The following is a 22553-nucleotide window of genomic DNA, read 5'->3' as shown; positions in this document are numbered from 1 at the left end:
ATAAGGCAAGAAAAAATAATGTTAAGCAATCCACTGCCTTTTTAAGAATATCGATTTATCCGTTTTATGCTGGAAATAGGTTTGTACCCTCTCACTGACCTCCTAGCTATAAACACCATTCTAACTTTTCAAATAATAAAATACAGATATGTCTGTGTCATCACACATTCCCGATATAGTGAAGTTCACACTTTTATGGACCTTAAACCTTCATACTGTTGCCATTGGGTGTTTAATTTTGTTTTCTCAAATATGTTCTTTTAAACCTCACTGAAAGAATGTGAATCAAAAATAAAAAGGGGCAGAGTGCCTGGGTAGCTCAGTGGGTTAAACCTCTGCTTTTGGCTCAGGTCATGGTCTCAGAGTCCTGAGATCGAGCCCTACAGCAGGCTCTATGCTCAGCAGGGAGCCTGCTTCCCCCTCTCTCTCTGCCTGCCTCTCTGCCTACTTGTGCTCTGTTAAATAAATAAAATTAATCTTTTTTCAAAAATTAAAGAGGCAAAACAAACCCAACATCCTTTATTATGTTTATCCCTAACAAACCCCTTTTCAAATTTGACAGCCAAAAGCACAGAATTTTAAAATTATGTAAGGTAATACATAATTTACCATTCTTGTTTTACAGATGAGAGACTTAAGTCCTACTTAGATGGAACCAGAATCAATTACAGTGTTCATTGTTGAGGGAACTGGGAATATACAGGAGACTGACAACGGCACAGGAAACACACAGATCTTTAGAAGCAAATACATAGGTTAAAAGTCCTGCCTATTACTGCTAAGCTGTAAGACTCAGTTTCTTCACACGGTTATGGTAAGAGTTAAAGATGACATAACAGCGTTAATACTGGTCCATTGCCCCATCCTTCCATTATAATTAGCACCTGCCCTGCTTTATTATTTGTTTGCATATCTTTACATGCAAATTCTGCCCTACAGAGCCTGCAAACAAGCAGCTTTGAGAAAACATCACTGCCTAGATTGGTGCCTCGTTCTGGTCATAAGATTAACCGAATCTAATGCAAGCTGGTACCGCCACTATGGAAAACAGTATGGAGGTTCCTCAGAAAGTTGAAAATAGAGCTACCCTATGACCCAGCAATCACACTACTGGGTATTTACCCTAAAAATACAAATGTAGTGATCCAAAGGGGGACGTGCACCCGAATGTTTATAGCAGCAATGTCCACAATAGCCAAACTATGGAAAGAACCTAAATGTCCATCAACAGATGAATGGGTAAAGAAGATTGGTACAAATATACAATAAAATTACTATGCAGCCATCAAGAGAAATGAAATCTTGCCATTTGCAAAGACATGGATGGAACTAGAGGGTATTATGCTTAGCGAAATAAGTCAATCAGAGAAAGACAATTATCATATGCTCTCTCTGGTATGAGGGGGCTGTAGGGGGTAGGAAGGGGAAAAATGAAACAAGATGGGATCGGGAGAGAGACAAACCATAAGAGACTCTTAATCTCACAAAACAAACTGAGGGTTGCTGGGAGGTAGGGGGACAGGGGTAGGGTTACCGGGTTATGGACATTGGGGAGAGTATATGCTATGGTGAGTGCTGTGAAATGTGTAAGCCTGATGATTCACATTTAACAAATGTTAAATACATTTAAACATATAATGTATTATTTGTTAAATACCTTTAAACATATAATGTATGTATTTAAACATATAATTAAATAATATATAAAACATTTATAAATATTTGTTAAATACAAATATTTAATAAAATGAAAATATTTAAAACATTAAACATATAATGTATTTAAACATATAATGTGTAAGCCTGATGATTCACATTTAACAAATGTTAAATACATTTAAACATATAATGTATTATTTGTTAAATACATTATATGTTTAAAAAAAAATTAACCCAACCTGTGAAGTAAATGCTTTGCTAGGATTACTGAGATCACCACAAATGGAGCTTTTGTACGTTTTTATTTGTCTGAAGTGTCATACCAGTTTGGTGTATTCATATGAAAGTGTTTCAAAGCCAAACAGATCATTTTTGGATTATTTCATATTTTGCACCATCCTTGCCTACAGAGCCCTCTCACTAACACAAGTGTTGTCAGTCTCCCAGTATGAGGTCTGACTAGATCTAGGAGACAGGAATTCCTCTTGTATCCCAGACATCCTAGAATGCCAATTTTCCTTCTCTACTGGTTAAGTGTTAGGCCCAAGGAAAGGTGGGGCAATGGCCCAAAAGATGTTTTGCCCCTTCAACTCCCACTTCTATGACTACAGTAATATATAGTAAAGCCCAGAGAAAATTCCTTCTGTTGTTCCTATTATAGCCAATCTCCTGAAACCCCTCATGAGGAGAGGAGAAATCTATCTTTTACTGCCAAATGATCCCATACAAGCTTTATTGCCACAGTCATTAAAGGGCCTGGGCCCAGTGCCATTACCTACAACATCAAGACAATGATGGAAATCACACTTGGCCTCAAACCAGATAGTTTCAAAACAGTTACACCTGAAAGACTTCTTAGAAATTACCTACTCGAGGGGTCTAAGAAGGGAGAGTATGTGTATGTGTGGTGGCCAGGTGAGGGAATGAGGTGTGGGGAAGTAAGGTGTGGATAAGAGGTATTGAGGGAAAGGGCAAACTTCAAGAAGGAAATTTGCATGTTAGCAAAACCTACTCAAGGAAAAAGTCTTTTTCATTACATACCAAAATACTTAACAAAGTGAAAATTTATATTTGTAAATAAGAAAAAATATTTGAGAATACTTATATTTTTATTACTATCACACACACACACACCAATTTGAAGAAACAGAAAGCAGTCGTTTTCAAAGCAGCCCTTGGAAAAGACGAATAATTACATCTACCAGAAAAAAAACAAAAATCTATATAGTAAAGTGCCATCTCGGGGCACCTGGGTGGCTCAGTCAGTTAAGCCGCTGCCTTCAGCTCAGGTCATGATCCCAGGGTCCTGGGATCGAGTCCCACCCACATCGGGCTCTCTGCTCAGCAGGAAGCCTGCTTCTGTGCCCCCACCCCCCCCCCCCGCCTCTCTGTCTACTTGTAATCTGTCTGTCAAATAAATAAAATCTTTAAAAAAAAAAAAAAAAAAGAAAAGTGCCATTTCTAGAAAAACAGCTTTAAATAAAAAAAAACTGTGTGTATATATTTTCTATCAAAAGCTATTTTGGTGAAAAGAAAAATGAGAGAACAGAGCTAAATGGAAATGCGCAATATGCAATGAAAATTTATGTTTAGGCAGTAAGTCATTTCTACTTTTTAAATTTTTACTTGTTTTTTAAGTAATCTCTATACCCAAAGTGGGGCTCGAACTTAAACCCCAAGATCAAGAGTCACATGTTCCACCAATGGAGCCACCAGGCACCTGGCATTAAGTCATTTTTAAAATAAAACTGAATCAATGCCTATTTTGTGCTTTTTCCACTATACTCATCCCAATTACTAAAATTTTTGAGATTATAAAGTTTGCAAGGTGGGAATAAAGTTTTAAACATTTTATCTGTCTTTATATCATACTGGTCAATGACAGGTTACTTTGTCACCCAGAAAAGTTACCTATGATACTGATTAAGAGTTAATTCTGAAAGGACCAAAGAGATAAAAGCAAATATTGAAGATTATCAGAGTTGTTAGAAAGCTGATCGCAAGAAAGAAAATTTAATTTTAACATTTCACCCCTAATTACAAAGCTGGGAAAATTATAAGGTTATTCATGAGATAACTCAGGTAATATGTATCTGGATATTCAAAAAAAGACCCTAAAAATACAGAAAACAGGGCACCTGAAGAGGTCACTATCTTTCAATCTTTCTGCCTATTTCAGAAACAAACAACAACCTACTGCTTTAATATTCAGATCTATATGGAACAAAACTGAAATATCTGTACTATATACATGAAGGACATAAAAATTAGGTATGATTTTAGCCACATCTCCGTATCTATGCTCCCTGCTAAAGATACCTTCACTCCCTTCTGATTACTTCTCAAAGTAGTCTACATTCTGCTATTTTCCAAATACTCCTCAATTTTTAGGAGGATAACTTAATAGGACATGCAAAGGAAAAGAATCTCAACTTTTTTATTAATATTGGAATTTGTTATTACCTTTCTCAATACACCAATTACAAAAAAACCTGAAAGTTACCTCAAAAACATTATTCTAACTACAAATTAATACCATCATTACATTACGGAAAAGCAAGCTTCTTAACTTCCAAACACCTAATGTGAATTAACTGGTAGAGAATCACTAATATAACCAATGCTGTCCTCAACATAGCAACAAGAAACATTTCTTTTTTTAAAACTTTTATTTATCTAGATTAGTTATTACATTTCAAATGCAGTTAGGTAAAAAATATAAAGAAAATACAATAAAATAAAAATCAGTTATTTGATAACATTCTCCCCAAATCTTCAAGTTATAAGATTTCATTACCAAAGAATATACTTCCTCATAGATTATTATTCCTTCAATTTTTAGGATGTCTTCTACTTTATGTTGTGGTAAATTTAATATAAGGTTAAGAAGATCTATTCAATGCTAGAAACTAATTGTTTTCAATCCCACTAACTTTCTTAAAATTCAGAGAAATTAAAAACAAAAACCAAGAAAAAAAGAAGTAGAGAAACTCAGAAGCTATTCATGTTGTGAAGAATTCATTCTAGACAAATTAAGAAGACAAGTTTCTTATCTGTACAATGATTATGGACACACACCATTTTTAGAAAGGATCTGAGAATTTTCCTTCAAGAAAAATTTTTACTGAACAGAAAAAGAATTTCAAGTTTAATAAATTTGCTGAAAGAGTTCTGATGCTGTATTTTCTAACATGTGACATTCCAGAAGATCTTTTTCATTGTCTCCATCACTGTATCATTTAAATACAAACAGGAGAGAAGGAAATCAATATAAACTAAAGAAAGGTAACAGGTACACTTACTTTAAAAGGTCACCATCCTTAAGATGCCTATAATCTGTTATTCTAAAAAAATAACAGCAAGAAACCTGTTCACCATCTTTCCTATGACTTCCACATAGCTGTACCATTAGGCAAATTCAGCTAGACATTGAAAATGAAAATTATCAGTAATACCAACTTGGGTGATTTGTTCAAGAGAAAGATTCACTATGGCATTTCTTTTATTAACCAGATTTAATTCATTTTAAATTATTTCATTTCTAATAGTCTGACTTGCATGCAAATTTTAAGTAATAAACCTCAGGTAAATTGAGATATACCTAGACCCAGAGACCTGGATCTCTGCTGGTAAATATGTAACAGTAGAGAATGACAAAAGCAATGAAGCAAAATTATCTTTTTACTTAGTCTGCTAGTGAAACAAGAGGCCAAAAACCTTGACAATGGAAATATCCATAAAGTAACACTTTTCTCCAATTTATTCACGCTAACTAAGCTTATATGTGGGCAACTCTTTTTCTTACATACGAGTAAGAAGCAATGAATGGATATTAATGATGTAAATCCAATAAAATCCCTGTAAGACTATTACATAGTTACCTGTCTCCAACAACTTGCCAAATAGAACGTTAGTTCTATAATTCTGAAATTATTTCAGAATTCTGAATGGGCATATGTGTACACAAACATGCGCAGACATACACATCCTTAAGATGACTCTCATTCCTCTTACTCAGTAACAAGAAAACAGGCTTTTTCTTTTGGAGCCCCAAAATGACAGAATCCTTTATTCTACTTCTAAGTTAAAAAAAAAACACTTCATGCAAAACATTACATCATAAGATTTTAATTTCACTGTGTTGTGTTATAAATTAAAATTTTATTTGGGCTTTGATTACACTCATTTTTAATAATGTGCACAAAATACACATCAATACAATTAAGAGAGTTATTATTATCTAACAAATGGCTCGAATAACCAGATCGTTCTAATCTGCTGGCTAAATGTTCTTAAAATGATTAAAAATCTAATGTTTTAGAACACTGAATTAGTAAAAACTAGGCAGAAGTAGTCTGTAGACAAGAGCTTCCAAAAACACATTTACCTTTACTGAGAGGATATGCCCCTTTTTAAAGATCATCACCTAATTCCATATGTACACATTAGAGAAATGACATGCTCAAATGGGACTTTATTCTTTAATAAAAAGCATTTCAACCACGTCTATGTTTTAGAGGTTGAAAGAAGTTTCTTCCCAGCATTAGCCCTTTATATACTACAAAAAGGTCAGAACAGGATACATCTCTTACCCTTTGTAAAATTCTAGGAAAATTAAGGGAATTCAAGAGAAGTTAGGGAGGACCACTAGGCACTTCTAAAACAATACCTACATTGAAATGCCACACATGATCCAAAAGTCATTCCCATTTCTTATTTGTCGTCCCCGTAGTACAACAGTCCCCTTTAGCTGTGGTTTCACTTGCATGGTCTCAGTTACATTAGTCAACAGTGGTCCGGAAGCAGATGATCCGCCTTCTGACAAACGGTCAGAAGGTCAACAGCAGCCTAACACTACATCATAGTGCATGTATCATTCACCTCACTTCCTCTCATCACCCCCATTTTATCACCTCAAATCATCACAAGAAGGGCGAGTACAGTACAATGAGAGATTCTGAGACTTCATTTACATACCTTCTATTACAATATATTGTTATAACTGTTCTATTTCATTACTGTTGTTAATCTCTTACTGTGCCTAGTTAATAAATTAAATTTTATCACAGGTATGTTTGTATAGGAAAAAAACAACGTATGTAGAGTTGGTACTACCCATGGTTTCTTTCAGGCATCCATGTGGGTCTTGGGACCTAATCCCCATGGATGAGGGGGTATAATTTTAGGGATAAAGACTTTGACTCACTAAAGGAGAATTCAAAAATCCACAACAGCAATCATATAAAAATAAGTATTAAAACTACTTCAATACTTGATACTTCCTTAAATATACAGAATATAAAATCAAACTTTTTAAAAATAGGTATTTTTAAATTGTGCAATCTGGACAAGGTGTAATCATTTTAAAGCACAACTCATATAAAAACTTACTGTTTTTCAAAACAATATTCCCTAAGAGAGCAACACATTTTCAAGGCACTGTGAGAAACTGAAAATCAGGATAAAATTTGCATGTATGCTTCTGCTTCAAAATTATTCTTAACACTCCAAACCACAAAGTGTCCAATTTTACTTTAGAATAAATTTTAGTATTTTGGAATATATTCTATGAATGAAATCAATATATTTTGGTGGTCCTTTTCTTTCTACCAAAACCTTTTTTCACCTCTTTACCCATTATGTAGAAAGGCTTCCCAAAATTACTGTTTGACACCTTCCCAAATATCTGAAGCCTTGTCCTACCTAGAATGTTAATTAAAACCTGTATTTGATAATTCTATTCACTGAAATTTTTTCATTTTTCTCTTAAATGCAAAAATATATCTGTAGCCTTTTTGCTCAATTATCTAGTAATAAAAACTAGAATATATCCAATCAATACTAGGAATAATTTGTGTTATTCTTAAAAGATGAATTCATATTTTCTATTTTAAAAATAAAAACAGCAGTTCATGCTTAATATATCAAATATTAAATTATGAGACAAAAAAGAAACCTGCTAAGCGCTTAAAGCAGTTTATACATGCATAGAAAAGAAGTCACATTAACATGCTGAAACTAACTTCATTTTCTTAAGTAGGTTCCATGCCCAATGTGGGGTATGAACTCATGACTCTGAGATCAAGAGTTGCATGCTCTACCAGAGCCAGCTAGGAGCCCCCCTAAATTAACATTTTTTATGCCTAAAGGTCCATATTTAGTAAAATCTGTGATCCCAGTAAGAAACTGAAGACAGAACAAACTTCCCTGAAAATATCTCAAATTCAAGTAAAGATTACACATTACTTAAAATCTTGTCAGTCATCCCAAACTAGTATGTTCTTCTGTTGATATAAAACTTAAACTAAAAAAAGAAAAACACTAGCTGAAGTCATTTACAAATGTTGCATGATCATTTCAAAGAAATCTGTTATAATAAACTCGTACAGTTTATGGTAAAAATTCATACTAACATTATGTAAGAGCGTAGCTGATGTTAAGAAATTTATTGCAAGTTGCACTGGTGTTCAAACCTTACCTCTATTTGTCAAATACCAAGTTCAGGAAATCCGACAGTCATTACACAATAAAAAAGAGACTTCTAGTCTTTTTCATCAATTCCTACCACACATTTTTCAAAAAGAATGGAGCACATTAACAAGCCTCCCCCAAAGTTAACTCCCAACTCTCATCCATCAGTTTCTAAAAAGGAAAAAAAAAAAAAAAAAAAAAAAAATCACCCGGTTTATTTTTCAAACAATAAAAACTAGAAAAGAAAAAAAGTGACTTGTTCTATTACAGTTAATTTAGAAGTAACAAATATTTGGATAAAGAACTAAACAGAAAATGTACTGACAATTTTCTGAGTAAAGTTACTGATAAATTATTAAAATAAAGGTCTTCATTGTTATGTAAACCACCCATCCTTCTCTTACAAAACAGAGAATTACAGTTCTCCCAAAGTTGCAACTTCATTAAATGTTAAAATATTACCCTTTTTCATACTGAGAAGTTACAAGTTATACATCTGAAGGGAAAGACTAGTAAATTTTTATTGTAAGTAAATCAAATATAAAGCATAATCTTAAAAAATGTGTTAGCAAGGTTACATATTCCTATTAAAAAATTTCATCCTAATTTAGCAGTTTCTCACAATAGTCTTACCAACCCAGAAAAGATAAAATATCAATATTTCCCAATCCCAGGCTGCACATAAAAACAGCTATCATGTTGTAAGACTTTCAATCCTGTGATGTTTTCTCCCCTTTGACATACTCTATGGGCCCTTTAATATGCCAAAGGGCCATTTATTTTCTGTCTAGGGATTAAAAAAACAAAATTAAATCAGTAGTACATTAACTAATACACTTAGTCACTAGTAACTTAAAAACCCCATTCAATATACACCCTTAACAGAGTGAACATTTCATCTGTTTCCTCTAGAAGTACCCTTTACATCAGGGTACCAGACAATTTCACCGAATGTTATCTGCCAGGTTACTCAGGCACTGAGTTTTAAGTTAATGCTGAAGATAAAAATTCATCTATGTAGCAATGAAAAATTCTCATGCATATAATCAAACTGCATTCTATTCTGCTTTCTCTACAATATCTTGCATAGTAGGTAGAGTATACATTTCCTCAAAAGTTAATTCATTCTTCCTACATACATATGTTACTGAAAGTTATAATTCATTAGAGACAGCAACAAATGCATTCATTAAATGACATACGGAAGAATGATATAAAAATGTTCATGCAGTACATTCATCATTTATGATCTTCAGAGTGGGATTAATTACATGATTTCCTCTGCTGAAAACAGAAGGAAGTCAACAGTGTTTTTAGAGAATAAATGCTAAGAGATTCTCAAGGAATTAATCACTTAACTATTTGGATTCACTAACATTCCCTATCTTATATCTTATTTATATTTTTGGCACAAAAAAGCATAAAGATGAAGATCGCTCCTATTATCATCTAAATATGGTTCTATGTTCCAACCAAATGTAACGAAACACAAGCTAAAATTTATCCAACTCTGCTGTTTTGAATATCTGATTTTTTAAAAAGAAACTGTTTACTATCATAATTTTTAAAACACATCAAAAGAAACTTACGATAGGCAAAACTATATTCCTTCTTATACAATCCAAAAACCAGATAGTTGTGTTTACTATCTGTGACACAACTTTGTGACAGATTCAAAGGTTGTTCTGTAATATTGCCATTTTTGGCAAAGTTAACTGGAAAACTGTTAAAAGTCTTCGGGAATTCTGTACTGTCAGCATTTCGACAAGTCACACAAGAACCAAAGGGCTGCTGTGGTAGTTCTTGGAAATCAGGCATCTGCATATAAGCACCTGACTGGGTGAGAGGGGAAATTCTTTGGCCAACTAGTTGCATTTTAAGTTCCCTGGGTTCCATAGCTGCTTGTTCTCTTCGCCAGTGTCAAGGTGAGTTAACTTTTCCATCCACACGTGAAACTTCTCCTCTGTCTGCCTCTGCATCTCGGAAAAACAGCTCATGGCCTCTTCCAGGACACTGCCTATGCAGTGCCTATCATACACAGCACCCCTGTCAAGTACTGGACTTTCCCTGGGCACTCCTTCAGATCCCCCAGCACGACTGAAGTCAGCTTTAAAGACATTGAGGCCATCTGATAAAACATCATTAATTCAGAAAACTGTATTTTTTATTAAGACATGCCTATTTAGGAAAACGGCTTAAGCATTACTAAAAAGAGCCATGTAAAGCACTGATAAGCAAGCATTTAAATTAACAAAAGTAACTCCAAGAAAAATTAAGTAACCTTACACTACCTTTTTTCGCAGCTTCAATATTATTTGCCCAGCAACCTGTATTGTGTTACTATACAACTAATTATTAATCTGTAAGTGATTTTCAACCTTTGCTGAACATAAAAACCTGGAGTGGTTTAACAAATATCAAAACCTAGGGCTCCTAGGCACTGAAGGTCACTTTGTTTTAAGCTCCCCAGGTGATATTTTCACTGCTTTAACTTTAAAATTCTAAAAGCTGTTTTCACAGCTGATCCATAATAAATCAGTATACAATTAATTCTCAACTGACTGATTCATATCAAAAGCTCTTATATTAAGTTTAAAAATATTCTTTATGGGAAACTATGTTAAGGATATATACAATCCACATATATGCCTCTGGGTCAGCTTTTTACAAACCCAGGTTTATGCAAGTGCTAAAACGTATGCCTTTATTTAAAAAAAAAAAAAAGTTTTGTGGTTAAGTTTAGGATATGCTACGAATCATATCCTCTTCCTCTACAGAGCACATTAACGGCTCTGAGTTGTCCTGCAGTAAAGAAACCTATTTCAACATGGTCCAGCACTTTCCAAATGTGTGAACAGTGTACAGCTATTAATACACAGTAGGAAGTCATCTCATGGGATTCCAGTTCAGGATCTGTTCCTCTAAACACTGTTTTATCCTTGAACTAGGATTTAACCTTGAATTAGAATTTAGCCTTCAACTAGGTGATTATCTTTGGTTTGGATTGGACTGGGTCTCCAATAAAACTAATAATGCCAACCTCTTTTCTTTAGGAAACTATTAAAAAAAAATGTTACCTCATCAGACCACTCCTGACTACAGTAGCTTTTCTACCCCATGCCTAGTCAATCTTTATCTCTTATATCCTGCTTTATTATTATCCATGATGTATATTCCTGATAGCATCCATCTCCTCAAAAAAAGAGTAAGTTCTATCACAGCAGAGACTTTTCATTCACTGCTGTACTCACGTGCTACATAGTAGGTGCTCAAGTATTTGCTGAATAAATGAATGATGGAAATCAATCAATCCTGGCCTTAGCCCTTCTACCTATACAAAGAAGTCTTACAAAGAACAGCCATATGAAATGCTCTATTGTATTTATTCCACGGTACTTCTGAAAATACGGTTTACTTATCTCATAGTGGCTTTTTATGAAGACGCAAAAGAAAAATCACCCAGGTCTGTTTTAAGAATAGTAGTGTTGGGGTACCTGGGTAGCTAAATCGGTTAAGCGTCTGCCTTCGGCTTGGGTTATGATCCTGGAGTCCTGGGATTAATCCCCACATCAGGCTCCCTGCCTCAGCAAGGGACCTGCTTCTCCCTCTCCCCCTGCTTGTACTCTCTCTCTGTGTCAAATAAATAAAGAAAATCTTTAAAAAAAAAAAAAAAAAAAAAGACTAGCAGTGTTTCTTCTAGATAATGAGAATTGTTTAATCAGTCATGTCACTTCTTTCCAATGCCTAAATGGCTATGAAACAAATTTTTGGCCCAATTCTACTTAGCAAATAAGGGTAAGTTTATTATTCTTTGACATTATTACTTTTCCCCTGACTATTCCATCCCCTGTCCTTATGTTTAAAAAAATATATATCTTGTTCATACAAAAATTTTCTTAAGAACATACCTTTCCCCAAAATTTGTGTTTGGCTTATGGAAACACTAAATGAAATTTAAAGAATATTAAACTTTCTTTAAGCAGTTTATCCCCATTACAAGTGCTGGATAAACGTAAGTGTATAGGATAGGTAATTAAGATGACTACTTTGACCTGTTTCAGATTCTGGTGCTACTATTTTTCAGCAAACACTGAAAAATGGCTGAATTCAGAAAATGGTGTCAGATACTTATGCTATGGATACTGAGATAAGTTGCAGCCTCACAGAGATGACTACATCTCTATGTAGTAATAAACACTGATTAATAAGACATTTTAAAGTATTAAAATCAAGGACCAATTAACTATACATTTATCAAGACCCGTAGAATGTACACAAAGAGTGAACCCTAATATTAACTATGGACTCTGAGTGATAACATAGTGCAGGTTCATCACTGTCTCTGGTGGGGGTGCTGATAGTGGGGGAGTTTGTACATATGTCGGGGCAGAAAATATTTGGGAAGTCTCTGTACCTTCTGTTCAATTTTGCTGCAACCCTAAAGCTGCTCTAAAAAATAGTCTATTAAAAAAAAAAAGGTGGGGGGGGGGCTCCTGGATAGCTCAGTGGGTTAAGCCTCTGCCTTTGGCTCAGGTCATGTTCTCACAGTCCCTGGGATCGAGCCCCGCATGGGGCTCTCTGCTGGGCGGGGAGCCTACTTCCCCCTCTCTCTCTGTCAAATGAATAAATAAAACCTTCAAACAAAACAAAACAAAAAAACCAGGGACCATATTCTCACCTTAAACATATGCATGTCCTTTTATTAATACTAAGATAATCCTACTTTGCAAAAAAAGACTTTGAAAGCAAAGCTTACACTTTTCCATGTACACAAAGTTAATGTAGGCACTCAACTTTGGGAAGTTAGGAAAAGCAGGCCGAAAATAATACCTTAGTGCTTTAACATAAGAGACTGACCAAAAAATACCCACCAGTAAGATTGTGAAGCTTCCAAATTTGAAGTAACATTATACAGACATTGTACCACAGAGAAAACCACATTTAAACAATGCATGCTTTGAAAATAATCCCTTAACTGAAGTAAGAGAATGCTTATGCTTGTTAATTAATACAAAACTGTGCTGTGGATTTTATAACTAATATGATTTCTAAAAATTGGACTCCATTGTTCATAACTTGATGCCCATTAGCAATAACAAAACTGAATCAGACTATTAGTTTCACAATGATTTTTAGCTATGGGAGACTTAGAACACCACCACTTAACTGACTAGTAGCTCTCAGCCCTGGCTGCTCATGGTAATCACCTGGGGAGCTTTAAAAATGCATGATCTCACATGTAGGTAAAATGTAAAATAAGGGAACTCATAGAGAATATATTGTGGATGAATGCGGAGATGGGTAAAAGTGATCAAAGGGTACAAACTTCCAATTATAGGATGAATAAGTTCTTGGGATGTAATGTACAGCATGGTAACTGCAATTAACAATGTACTGTATTATCTGAAAGCTGCTGAGAGCAGATCTTACATGTTCTCAACACACCTAAGTGACAGATATCTTCACTAAGCCTACTGCAGTAATCATTCTGCAATATATTCATATACCAAACTGCCACATTGTACACCTCCAACTTACATGTTATGTATCAACTATATCTCAAAAAAAGCTGGGAAAAAATGCTGATACCCTGGGTGAGACCCAGAGATCCTGACTGAATTGGTCTGGAGTGGGGCCTGGGCATCATTAGTTCTAAATGCTCCCAAGTGATTCTAACCTATAGTCAGATTGAAAACTGCACAGATTTTACCTGCCTTGTTTGCATTTACTAAGCTGAAAATAGGCAGTTTCCACCTGATTACTATGTGTCAGTGTTTTGGTATCAGTGAGTCTCCTAAAATACAGTAAGAATACAAGAGGCTTAAAATGGGAAGGTGGAGCTTCTAGCCACTTCATATTCAATCCAGGAAAAAATTTGTAAGGACTGCTAATGTGGGCTTGGGGTCTTCGCCCATGAGTTCCCACTGCTTAATATAAAAATTTTTCAAGTAATTCAATCTCCAACAGGCTAAGAACACTCACCAATCAGTAAAAAAAACAAATGTGGCAGGAGGAAAATGTGCAAAGAATGTGAATAGAATGTTTACCAAAATAACAAATGGCCAAACATGATTTTTCAGCTTAACTAGTGATCAAAGAAATGCAAATTAACACTAAAATACAATTCTTCTATCAAATCTGCAAGACTTTTTAAAAATATAAATGTTCAACAGCAAGAATATAATGCGACGAATACACAAACTCCTGGATGCAATAAACTTAATATATTCTAAAAAGCAGTTTGTGTCAAGAGCCTTAAAGTATTCATAGCCTTTTCTCATAATAGCAAAAACTAAAAACAGCCCAAAGGCCCAACACTGGGGAATTTATCTTACAGTCAGCTAAATAATTCAAAATCCACACATTTTAGGGAGAATATTGTGTTTTGTTAAAATGTTCAAAACGCAATGTTAAGAGGAAAGGAAGACAGAAGTACACATAGGGTGGTGAATTTTGTTACATATTATAAAAGGCAACATACTCAAATGTTAACAAAAGCAGGACTGTGGGTGATTTTAATCTTCTACTTCACATTTTTGTGTTTTCAAAATTTTCTACAAAGCATTTACTACTTAAAAAATTTTTTTCATTTTCAAACAAGAATTAGTTGATGAAGCATAGTAAGTCTCTGCCTTAGAAACACTGTGAGCTACGATAATAGCTTATCAGGATGCATTTCAGGGCATAAATGTGTATGGTGAATAAGGGATACTGAGATCCTGGCTTCAGCAGGGCTGACCTGGCCACATGGACTGAGAATTACATGATCTTGGACAGCTGTCCTCAACAGCCTCCCTGACATTCTCCGAAATAGAGATTTTCTAAATGTAAAAATAGATTTTCTAAATGCAAACCCACCAAGAAAATTGACCCTTACCTACAAAGGTGGGTACTACTTTTGGAACCTCAGTCTGAAGAGGCATTTATATGATGGACTTTTAAAGCACACAAAAGCAGGTCATTATAGCCAAGACAAGACGAAGCTACCCTCAGGTTTACTCTACACTTCCTCCCCTCTCTCTCTGCCTGCTTCTCTGCCTACTTGTGATCTCTGCCTGTCAAATAAATAAATAAAACCTCAAAAAACAAACAAACAAAAAAACAGTTATGGGCGCCTGGGTGCCTCATTCAGTGAAGCGTCTGCCTGCCTTCAGCTCAGGTCATGATCCTTGGGGCAAGCTCCCTGCTCAGTGGGGAGTATGCATCTCCCTTTGTTCCCCCACTCCTGCTCGCTCTCTCTCTCTCTCTCTCTCTCTCTCTCTCTCGCTGTCTCAAATAAGTAAAATATTTAAAAAAAAAAAAAGTTATTGGAAAAAACTTTTCCCTGCTCCCCATGTATACTGATGGACCTAAGTAAGTTTCTTCAGAGAACTAACTCCTTACCTGAATGAAGTCCAATGTCCATCATTTATATTCACTAAAATCAAAATTCCCGGCAAGAGCAGACTTTACAGAACTAATTTCAACTCAAAGTGATTTTACAGAGAAATGATGTCCAACTATCCAACTATAAAACTGCAAAGAGTGATTAAAAGCACAAAAAGATCATCTATAAAGATAAATGCAATATTTGATCAAAAACCTTGAATACTCAAGACCACTACAAAGTATTTTCACATTAATATTCACTACAAAATACTCTATTTTGCTCACCTCTAAGTCCCCCAAGTACAAGAACTGTCAGAATTATCTTGACATGATCTCTCCAAACACTTTCATAAAACAGCAATATAGCCTCAAAAACTTCATGGAGAGAATGATTTAGCATAGATAATAAGCTGCCTGTCAGTTAACTGTTAACTAAAAAACAATCTTCATAAACATTTGTTTCCAGATATCAAATTCAATTAAACATGATCGTGCACTATGAAATACAGAAGTCTCCACCATTTTCACTCTTTAAAAGAAAATGCATTAAAAAAATAAAAATGAAAAGAAAAAAGGAAAATGCATTAATTGTAAATTTGCTGTAAAAGAACTTTAAGCCTAATTCCTTCAACATTTATGCCACTGATAAAGTTTATAAATGAAGCATTTTCTGAATTACTAAATCAGTGGTACCTTAATGAAAAAGGATAGCAAGAATCTGTTTTTACTTTTCTTCTTGATATCCATTCTATGCAAACAGCTTGATTCAAACGTCAACATCCAAGAGATACTGTCAGGCACATTGAGTTTAAGTTCACCTGAATGTCTACACTGCTGCACTCAAGTCAGTTCATAATTTATCCAATCTTTACAATTTATACAACTTTTCAAAAATTGCCCTTGCTATTAGGTTGAGTGTATCCCCTTCCCTGAACTCATAATGTGACTCAGGAAATGGACATATACATAATTATTATACATTAGAAATGCACAATGTCATAATTTTTTAGGAGTAGCAATATGGACATTTGAAAGGAACCTCCTAATACTTAAACTTCAGCTGCTCCATCTTTGCTGCTTTATATACCCGCTCACATGAACAGCACCTCCTGAACCTGTGCAGTGTGCACGGTCTAGGCAGTCAGATAAAGTGGCCCAGCACCTTACCTACCGTTTGATTCTCCGGGATTACCTTAGAAAACCCTACAAACTTTCAAAAGCCACAATCTTGTTAAATGCTGTGAGCAAGAGAAATTAAATCACAGACTCAGATAACTTACTTTGGTCTTTTGGTTTGTATACAATTCAGAATAGACAAGAAACAGACCACCAGGGTTTTAGAAGTTTTAAACACTGGTGAAAGTAGTCAAATAGCAAGGAAGTTTGGATAATATAAATAAAGCACACCTAATCTATGTAACTCAAACAGGACAGTGCCCATGAACACATTTCTCATGCCACCTCTATAAATGGGTCTATTTTGTTCACCCACCTTCTTTTCCCTTTCTGTAAGGAGGCAAAATATTGGGGTGGTTACCTAAAACTCTGTTTAGTGAGTGAAATTAAGCACTGTATCATCATATCTTGATTAATAGATCAGAACACAGGACATAAGAATGCATGAACAATTTTACAGGTGTTAATCAAGCTTTCTAAAAAATATTAAATGAAAAACTGAAACATACTTAGAGTGTGTCTGAGAATGACCCCAAAGTCTGCTTCTCTCATGTATTCAACTGATGAACTTCAAATAAACCCCCTCCCCAGCAATTTTAACACAAGGAACTACCAAAGGAGTTCAAGAGATACTAAAACAGTAAGCATTTCTAATTGTTAAAAACTATTTAATGTAATATATGGATGAGACTTTTATTATTGTAAGATGAACACCTATAGAATCATTCTTGTTACTGAGTTTATGTAAGTTTGGTTGGCTATAGTCTCAATTAACCAATATGATTTTTCTTGAAATATTCTTTGTATATCAGCAATATGCTGTCTTCATGTATAGAAATAAACTTTTCAGAAAAATAAGAGGAAAGAACAGTCACCCATAAAATTTTAAAAACCAAGACCTCCCCTTCTTTAATGTAGCAATAAACAATGCTGTCATTATCTATTAAATGCCATGTACTTTACAAAATGTTCTAATCATAAGAGTCTCTTCAATAATGAGAATTCACCAATTAAGAACCATTCAGACCCCATCATTCTTGCACGTTGAAATCTCAAGAATGCCTTTGTAGTATACAGTATTAGTCATGATAATATGGAAAAAGTAGATATGTCGAACATGTAATAAATTATACCCCCTTACAGCAATGAGAGCTAGAATAAGCAGATTTCTACCAAACTTCTTAAAGTAAAGAGAAAATACTGCAAAAAAGCATTCTTTCCAATGCAAGTGACAACTCAGAATAGAAAAATGTGCAACAAGGATAAATATCTCATCATGCACTGACCTGGGGAAAAGCTCATACAACTACTGTTTTAGGAAGAACAGCTACTGGAAAACTTTAACAGAAGATGGAATATGTCATTTCAGACATCATAAGCTCAAGTACAGTGGCTATATAATAAAGCAAAGTGCCTATTCCTGAGGAGAATTTACTTAGTAATAATGCTGAACAGTGAGTATTAAATCTAAGCAGTGCTAAAAAGGCAATGATGGGACTTCAGGTAATGTGTTACAGAGAAAGAGACTTGTGAGAAATTCCATTACTTAAAAATAATCTTGTCCCTATCATTAACCATTTAAGTATTTTTTGCTGACGTGCTAAAGTGCACTGGAAACCTCAGAACAGGTTTTTAAAATTGGCCATGTCTTGTTAATACACTGCAGTCTTCAAATTTACACAGAGCTGCAGGTCCTGGATTTTTTCAAGTGTCACTCATCTAACTGAGCCTGACAGCTTAGAAATGCCATCGGTTGCTCTACAGTCAGTTTAAAAAACATCCTCTACCTGGTATCTCTGCAGTGATTGTCTTGCTGCTCCCTGAAACCTCTTCATCATCATCTGATGAGCTCGTGCTTGAGTCACAAGTCAGGTCACTATCACTGGTACTACTGTCCTGCAACAGGTTGTACTTCTTCCGTGCAGCAGCCTCCCTTTTCTGCCTCAGTAGCCTGATTCTCTCCTTGTGCTTTTGGCTCCGATGACCTTTAACCTTGGCGACTCGGCCATTCTGTTTATCACTGGATTGCCGGTTTTTCTTGGCAGCCATGGTAGATGTTTCACTTTCAGATCGGGAACGCCGAGACTTGCGCCCAACTGTGGCACCAGACACTCCAGAAGGGTCTCCTTCCACTGCTGTTTCTGCCTGAGAGGGTTCATTCTCTTCTGCAGAAGACAAAGTGTCTGAATCAGCCAGATGACCACTAGAGGAAGGAGAAAGCATGCAGTGATTAGAGGAGTCACTCTCATAAACTCGGCCAGTGGTCGGCTTGTCACTTTCTGTGGATGCTAACTGAGACTCAGAAGAGTCCCTTCTCAGTTCCATCAATAAGCAGGGCATTGAAGAGAGAACGGTAGAATCCACTACCCCATCTTTCTGAACTTGAGATTCCAGTTCTACAGATCCATCTTCTTCCTTAGTTGTCTCTTGTTCAGTTTTTGGTGGGACTTCAGACTCAATGAGTTCTTCGACTTTTCCCACTGCCTCCTCCATCTTCATTTCAGACTTTCAAGTTAAATCATGGAGCAGAGTCTAGGAAACTAGGTCAAAGATGCAACAGGAAAGCAACCTGTATAAAAACACACAAAATCAATAAACAGAAATGGTAGATTATTTATCTATACAACATGCCTACCTTTCTAAATGAGTAGCAAAAGTTACCCTTAGCCAGGCCTTTAAAATCTACCTGTTATCTGCTTAACACTCAAATCCAAAGGACTTAGTACTATCAAAATACTAGCATACATAACTACTAAAAATGGCATAATATTAATCCTCAATTACTGAACTTGCAAGCCCAGCAAGAAACCAAACAAGGATTTTCAATTTTAAAACTTTACTTAAAATATTCAAGAAAGGATCCTCAAAACTCTGATACAGTTAAATGTGTATATTCTGACTTTAACATCAATGAAAAAGAATGCTTCAAAAAAACTAGTCTCAGGGGCGCCTGGGTGGCTCAGTGAGTTAAGCCTCTACCTTCAGCTCAGGTCATGGTCTCAGGGTCCTGGGATTGAGCCCAGCATGGGGCTCTTTGCTCAGCAGGGAGCCTGCTTCCCCTTCTCTCTCTGCCAGCCTCTCTGCCTACTTGTGATCTCTTTCTGTGTGAAATAAATAAATAAAATCTTTAAAAAAAAAAAAGTCTCAGAAAAAGTTAGCTAGAATGATTACTTTTATACTCAAATCCTCAAAGAGAGGAAGTTATAGTGGAGTAACATCAAATGTACACACTTAAAAACAACGTTAAAAAAAAAAAAACTTTCAATTACATGCATTTAGCAAATGAGCACCCAAAGTAACTGTACGCATCAAACCTCTGTGCTATTCCTCTCAGAAGAAGCTGCGCTACACGGGTATGAAGAGGCCAGGCCTCACTATGCTGTTCCCTCACAGTCCTTCCTAGTTCCCACATACCTCTCATCAGGCTGAATGTGAGCCTAGTGTTTCAACATGTTTTGTTTCATAAACAGCAGCCATTAAATACAGACCAACTACTTTGTGAACCCAGAAAGCCTAGAACACTCTAGTCTATGAGTGATTAAGGAGTTTAAAACACCCTACATACATTTTCTGCCTTACATGCTAACTTTTTTTTGTAATATTTTATTTATTTGAGAGAGAAAGCATGAGTGGGAAGAGGGGCAGAGGAGGGAGAGGGAAAAGGAGAGAATCTCAAGCAGACTCCTCCCTGAACTCAGGGTTGGATCCCAAGACCCTGAGATCATGACCTGAGTGGAAACGAAGAGTTGGATTTCAACTGACTGGGCCACCTAGGTGCCCTATATGCTAACTTGAGAACCTAACATCCTTTCCGTACTGACTGTGCTACAACTCTACTTAATCATGGAGAAATAGGACACAATCTTTAAACACAAGAGTTGTGACCTATACAGAGCAAACTTCATTAACTGGTGGTCTGGTTTTAAAAGGATGGTGCTAAGAATGTGCAAAACAAGTAAATATCTCACTCTGTACATGTAATGTTATGGAAGGCAATTATGATGTCCCAATGGTAACAGATACAAACACTGAGCTAGATGGTGTGCTAATCAGATGCCATAAGACATCTTCATTTCACTCTATCAACTTTACTAACAGTTTAATATACGGTAGACGGCAACCAGAAGATACTCAGAAAATCCTTTCCTTGATCTAACATTCCAAGCCTACTTTTTGCTTACTATAAACATGAATATTCTATGTTCCTATTTTTTGTTTTTCATGGCCTTGTTCTCAGCTGCTGGTGAAACAGACATTCTGATGAAGGTTCCTCAACACAATCATGAAAACCAGAACAACTGCGGCCACTGAAACATTCATTAATGTAAAACAATCCCATATGTAGCCTATTTCATAAGCATATTTGCATCATTACTAATTTTTGAATTAAATGAAAATAAGCATAAATGTTATTCCTAACACAATTCCAAAAGGAATGTAACACCTCTGAAAGCCAACAGAGGGAGTGAAAGTTAAACCAGCAAACTGCCAGTGTCATAACTAAAGCATGTTGGCAATACAAACAGGAAATAAAATATTCAGATATGAACTACCCCAAATATGAGGAATAGATCAAGACTTTCTACCAAAATAAAAATGAGAGTTGACTCTTCTGTAGAGAATGATGTTATCTATTCCAGAATAAAAAAATTTTTTACAGCTGAAATATTTTAGAAATATACTCAAATGAAATTAATGTCAGACATAAATAAAACATAAGAATCAAAAGTCTCAAATTAATTTTTGAAAGCAGGAGGCCCTGGACCTTTTTGAAGTACATAATATAACATCAGGTGGAAAAGTGAATATGTTGCTATGACCATAAAACTCCTATGTGTTGCCTGGGTAGCTCAGTTGTCAAGCATCTGCCTTTGGCTCAAGTCATGATCTCGGGGTCTTAAGATCAAGCCCCACATCGGGCTCCCTGCTCATCAGAAAGCTGGCTTCTCCCTTTCCCACTCCTCCTAGTTATGTTCCCTCTCTTGCCGTCTCTCTCTCTGTCAAATACACAAATAAAATCTTTTAAAAAAACCAAACTCCTGTTTGTTCAGTAAATAAATTGTGTGGGTAGGACAAATAAATCCAGACTGTTTGTAAGAAAACATCACATTATCATTGTCTTTCAATATGACAACTCAATTATCTGTCATTTCAAGATCCTTATATTTAAGAGTTTATGACTTCTGCTGCCTAAAAAAAGCAATTTTAATCACAAACACTAGCATCAACCATGAATAGGACACCAGTTAGCTAACGATGACATGTCCATACAATGTGGCCATAAAGGATGAAAAGGTTCTTTAGTACACTAATATGGAGCAATTTTCAATACATAATGTTAAATGAATAAAAAAGGTACATTATACCTCTTGTGTAAATAAAGAACAAAATTATACTTATGAGTTCAGCAGATGTACAGAATCTCTAGGAGGATATTCAAGAAAACAGATAACAGCAGCTACTCTGGCAAGGAAAGAAAGCGAATGAGAGAACAGGAGTCAAAAGACCTTTTCTGTTTTTACCTCTTGATTCGACTATCTCGTTCAAGTATGCAAGTATTACCTATTCAAAACCCCACTCAAACATAAAAGTCTACTGAAAAGTCTTCTGAATAAAAGGGGAGTTGCACCTTTCTGCTCATGACAGCAACCACTGTTCAGGTCAAATTTAGTCAGTGAAGTCTATTAGAGTCTCCTCCCCGTAGCGGAATTTTGTTGTAATTCATAAAACACAAAGGAAAGAAAAAGTCACAGGAAATGAAAATACAAGCTCTGACAAAACTCTCTACAGCAGAATAAAAATAAAGTGCCCTAAACACAGTGGGGAAAGATGTCATGTGTACAAAGTAATCTTCCCCAACAACCAGAGTATTTACTGCA

At 35.5% G+C, this 22553-nt stretch overlaps 1 protein-coding gene across 2 annotated transcripts in view; it reads right to left on the bottom strand.

Moving 5' to 3' along the window:
• C12H18orf25 (chromosome 12 C18orf25 homolog) overlaps positions 1-22553 on the bottom strand; it is an 85590-nt gene that overhangs the window by 26106 nt on the left and 36931 nt on the right. For both annotated transcript variants that reach the window (XM_046025606.1, XM_046025607.1), the window contains exon 2: positions 18462-19243. In XM_046025606.1, the coding sequence (XP_045881562.1) occupies positions 18462-19173 (712 nt within the window). In that variant the 5' untranslated portion in view covers positions 19174-19243. The remainder of the gene's footprint in view (positions 1-18461; positions 19244-22553) is intronic.

This window comes from Meles meles, chromosome 12 (assembly GCF_922984935.1).
Source record: "Meles meles chromosome 12, mMelMel3.1 paternal haplotype, whole genome shotgun sequence".
Lineage (NCBI taxonomy): Eukaryota > Metazoa > Chordata > Mammalia > Carnivora > Mustelidae > Meles > Meles meles.
Note: the sequence above shows the minus strand (reverse complement) of the source record. Positions and strands in the feature narration are given on the sequence as shown.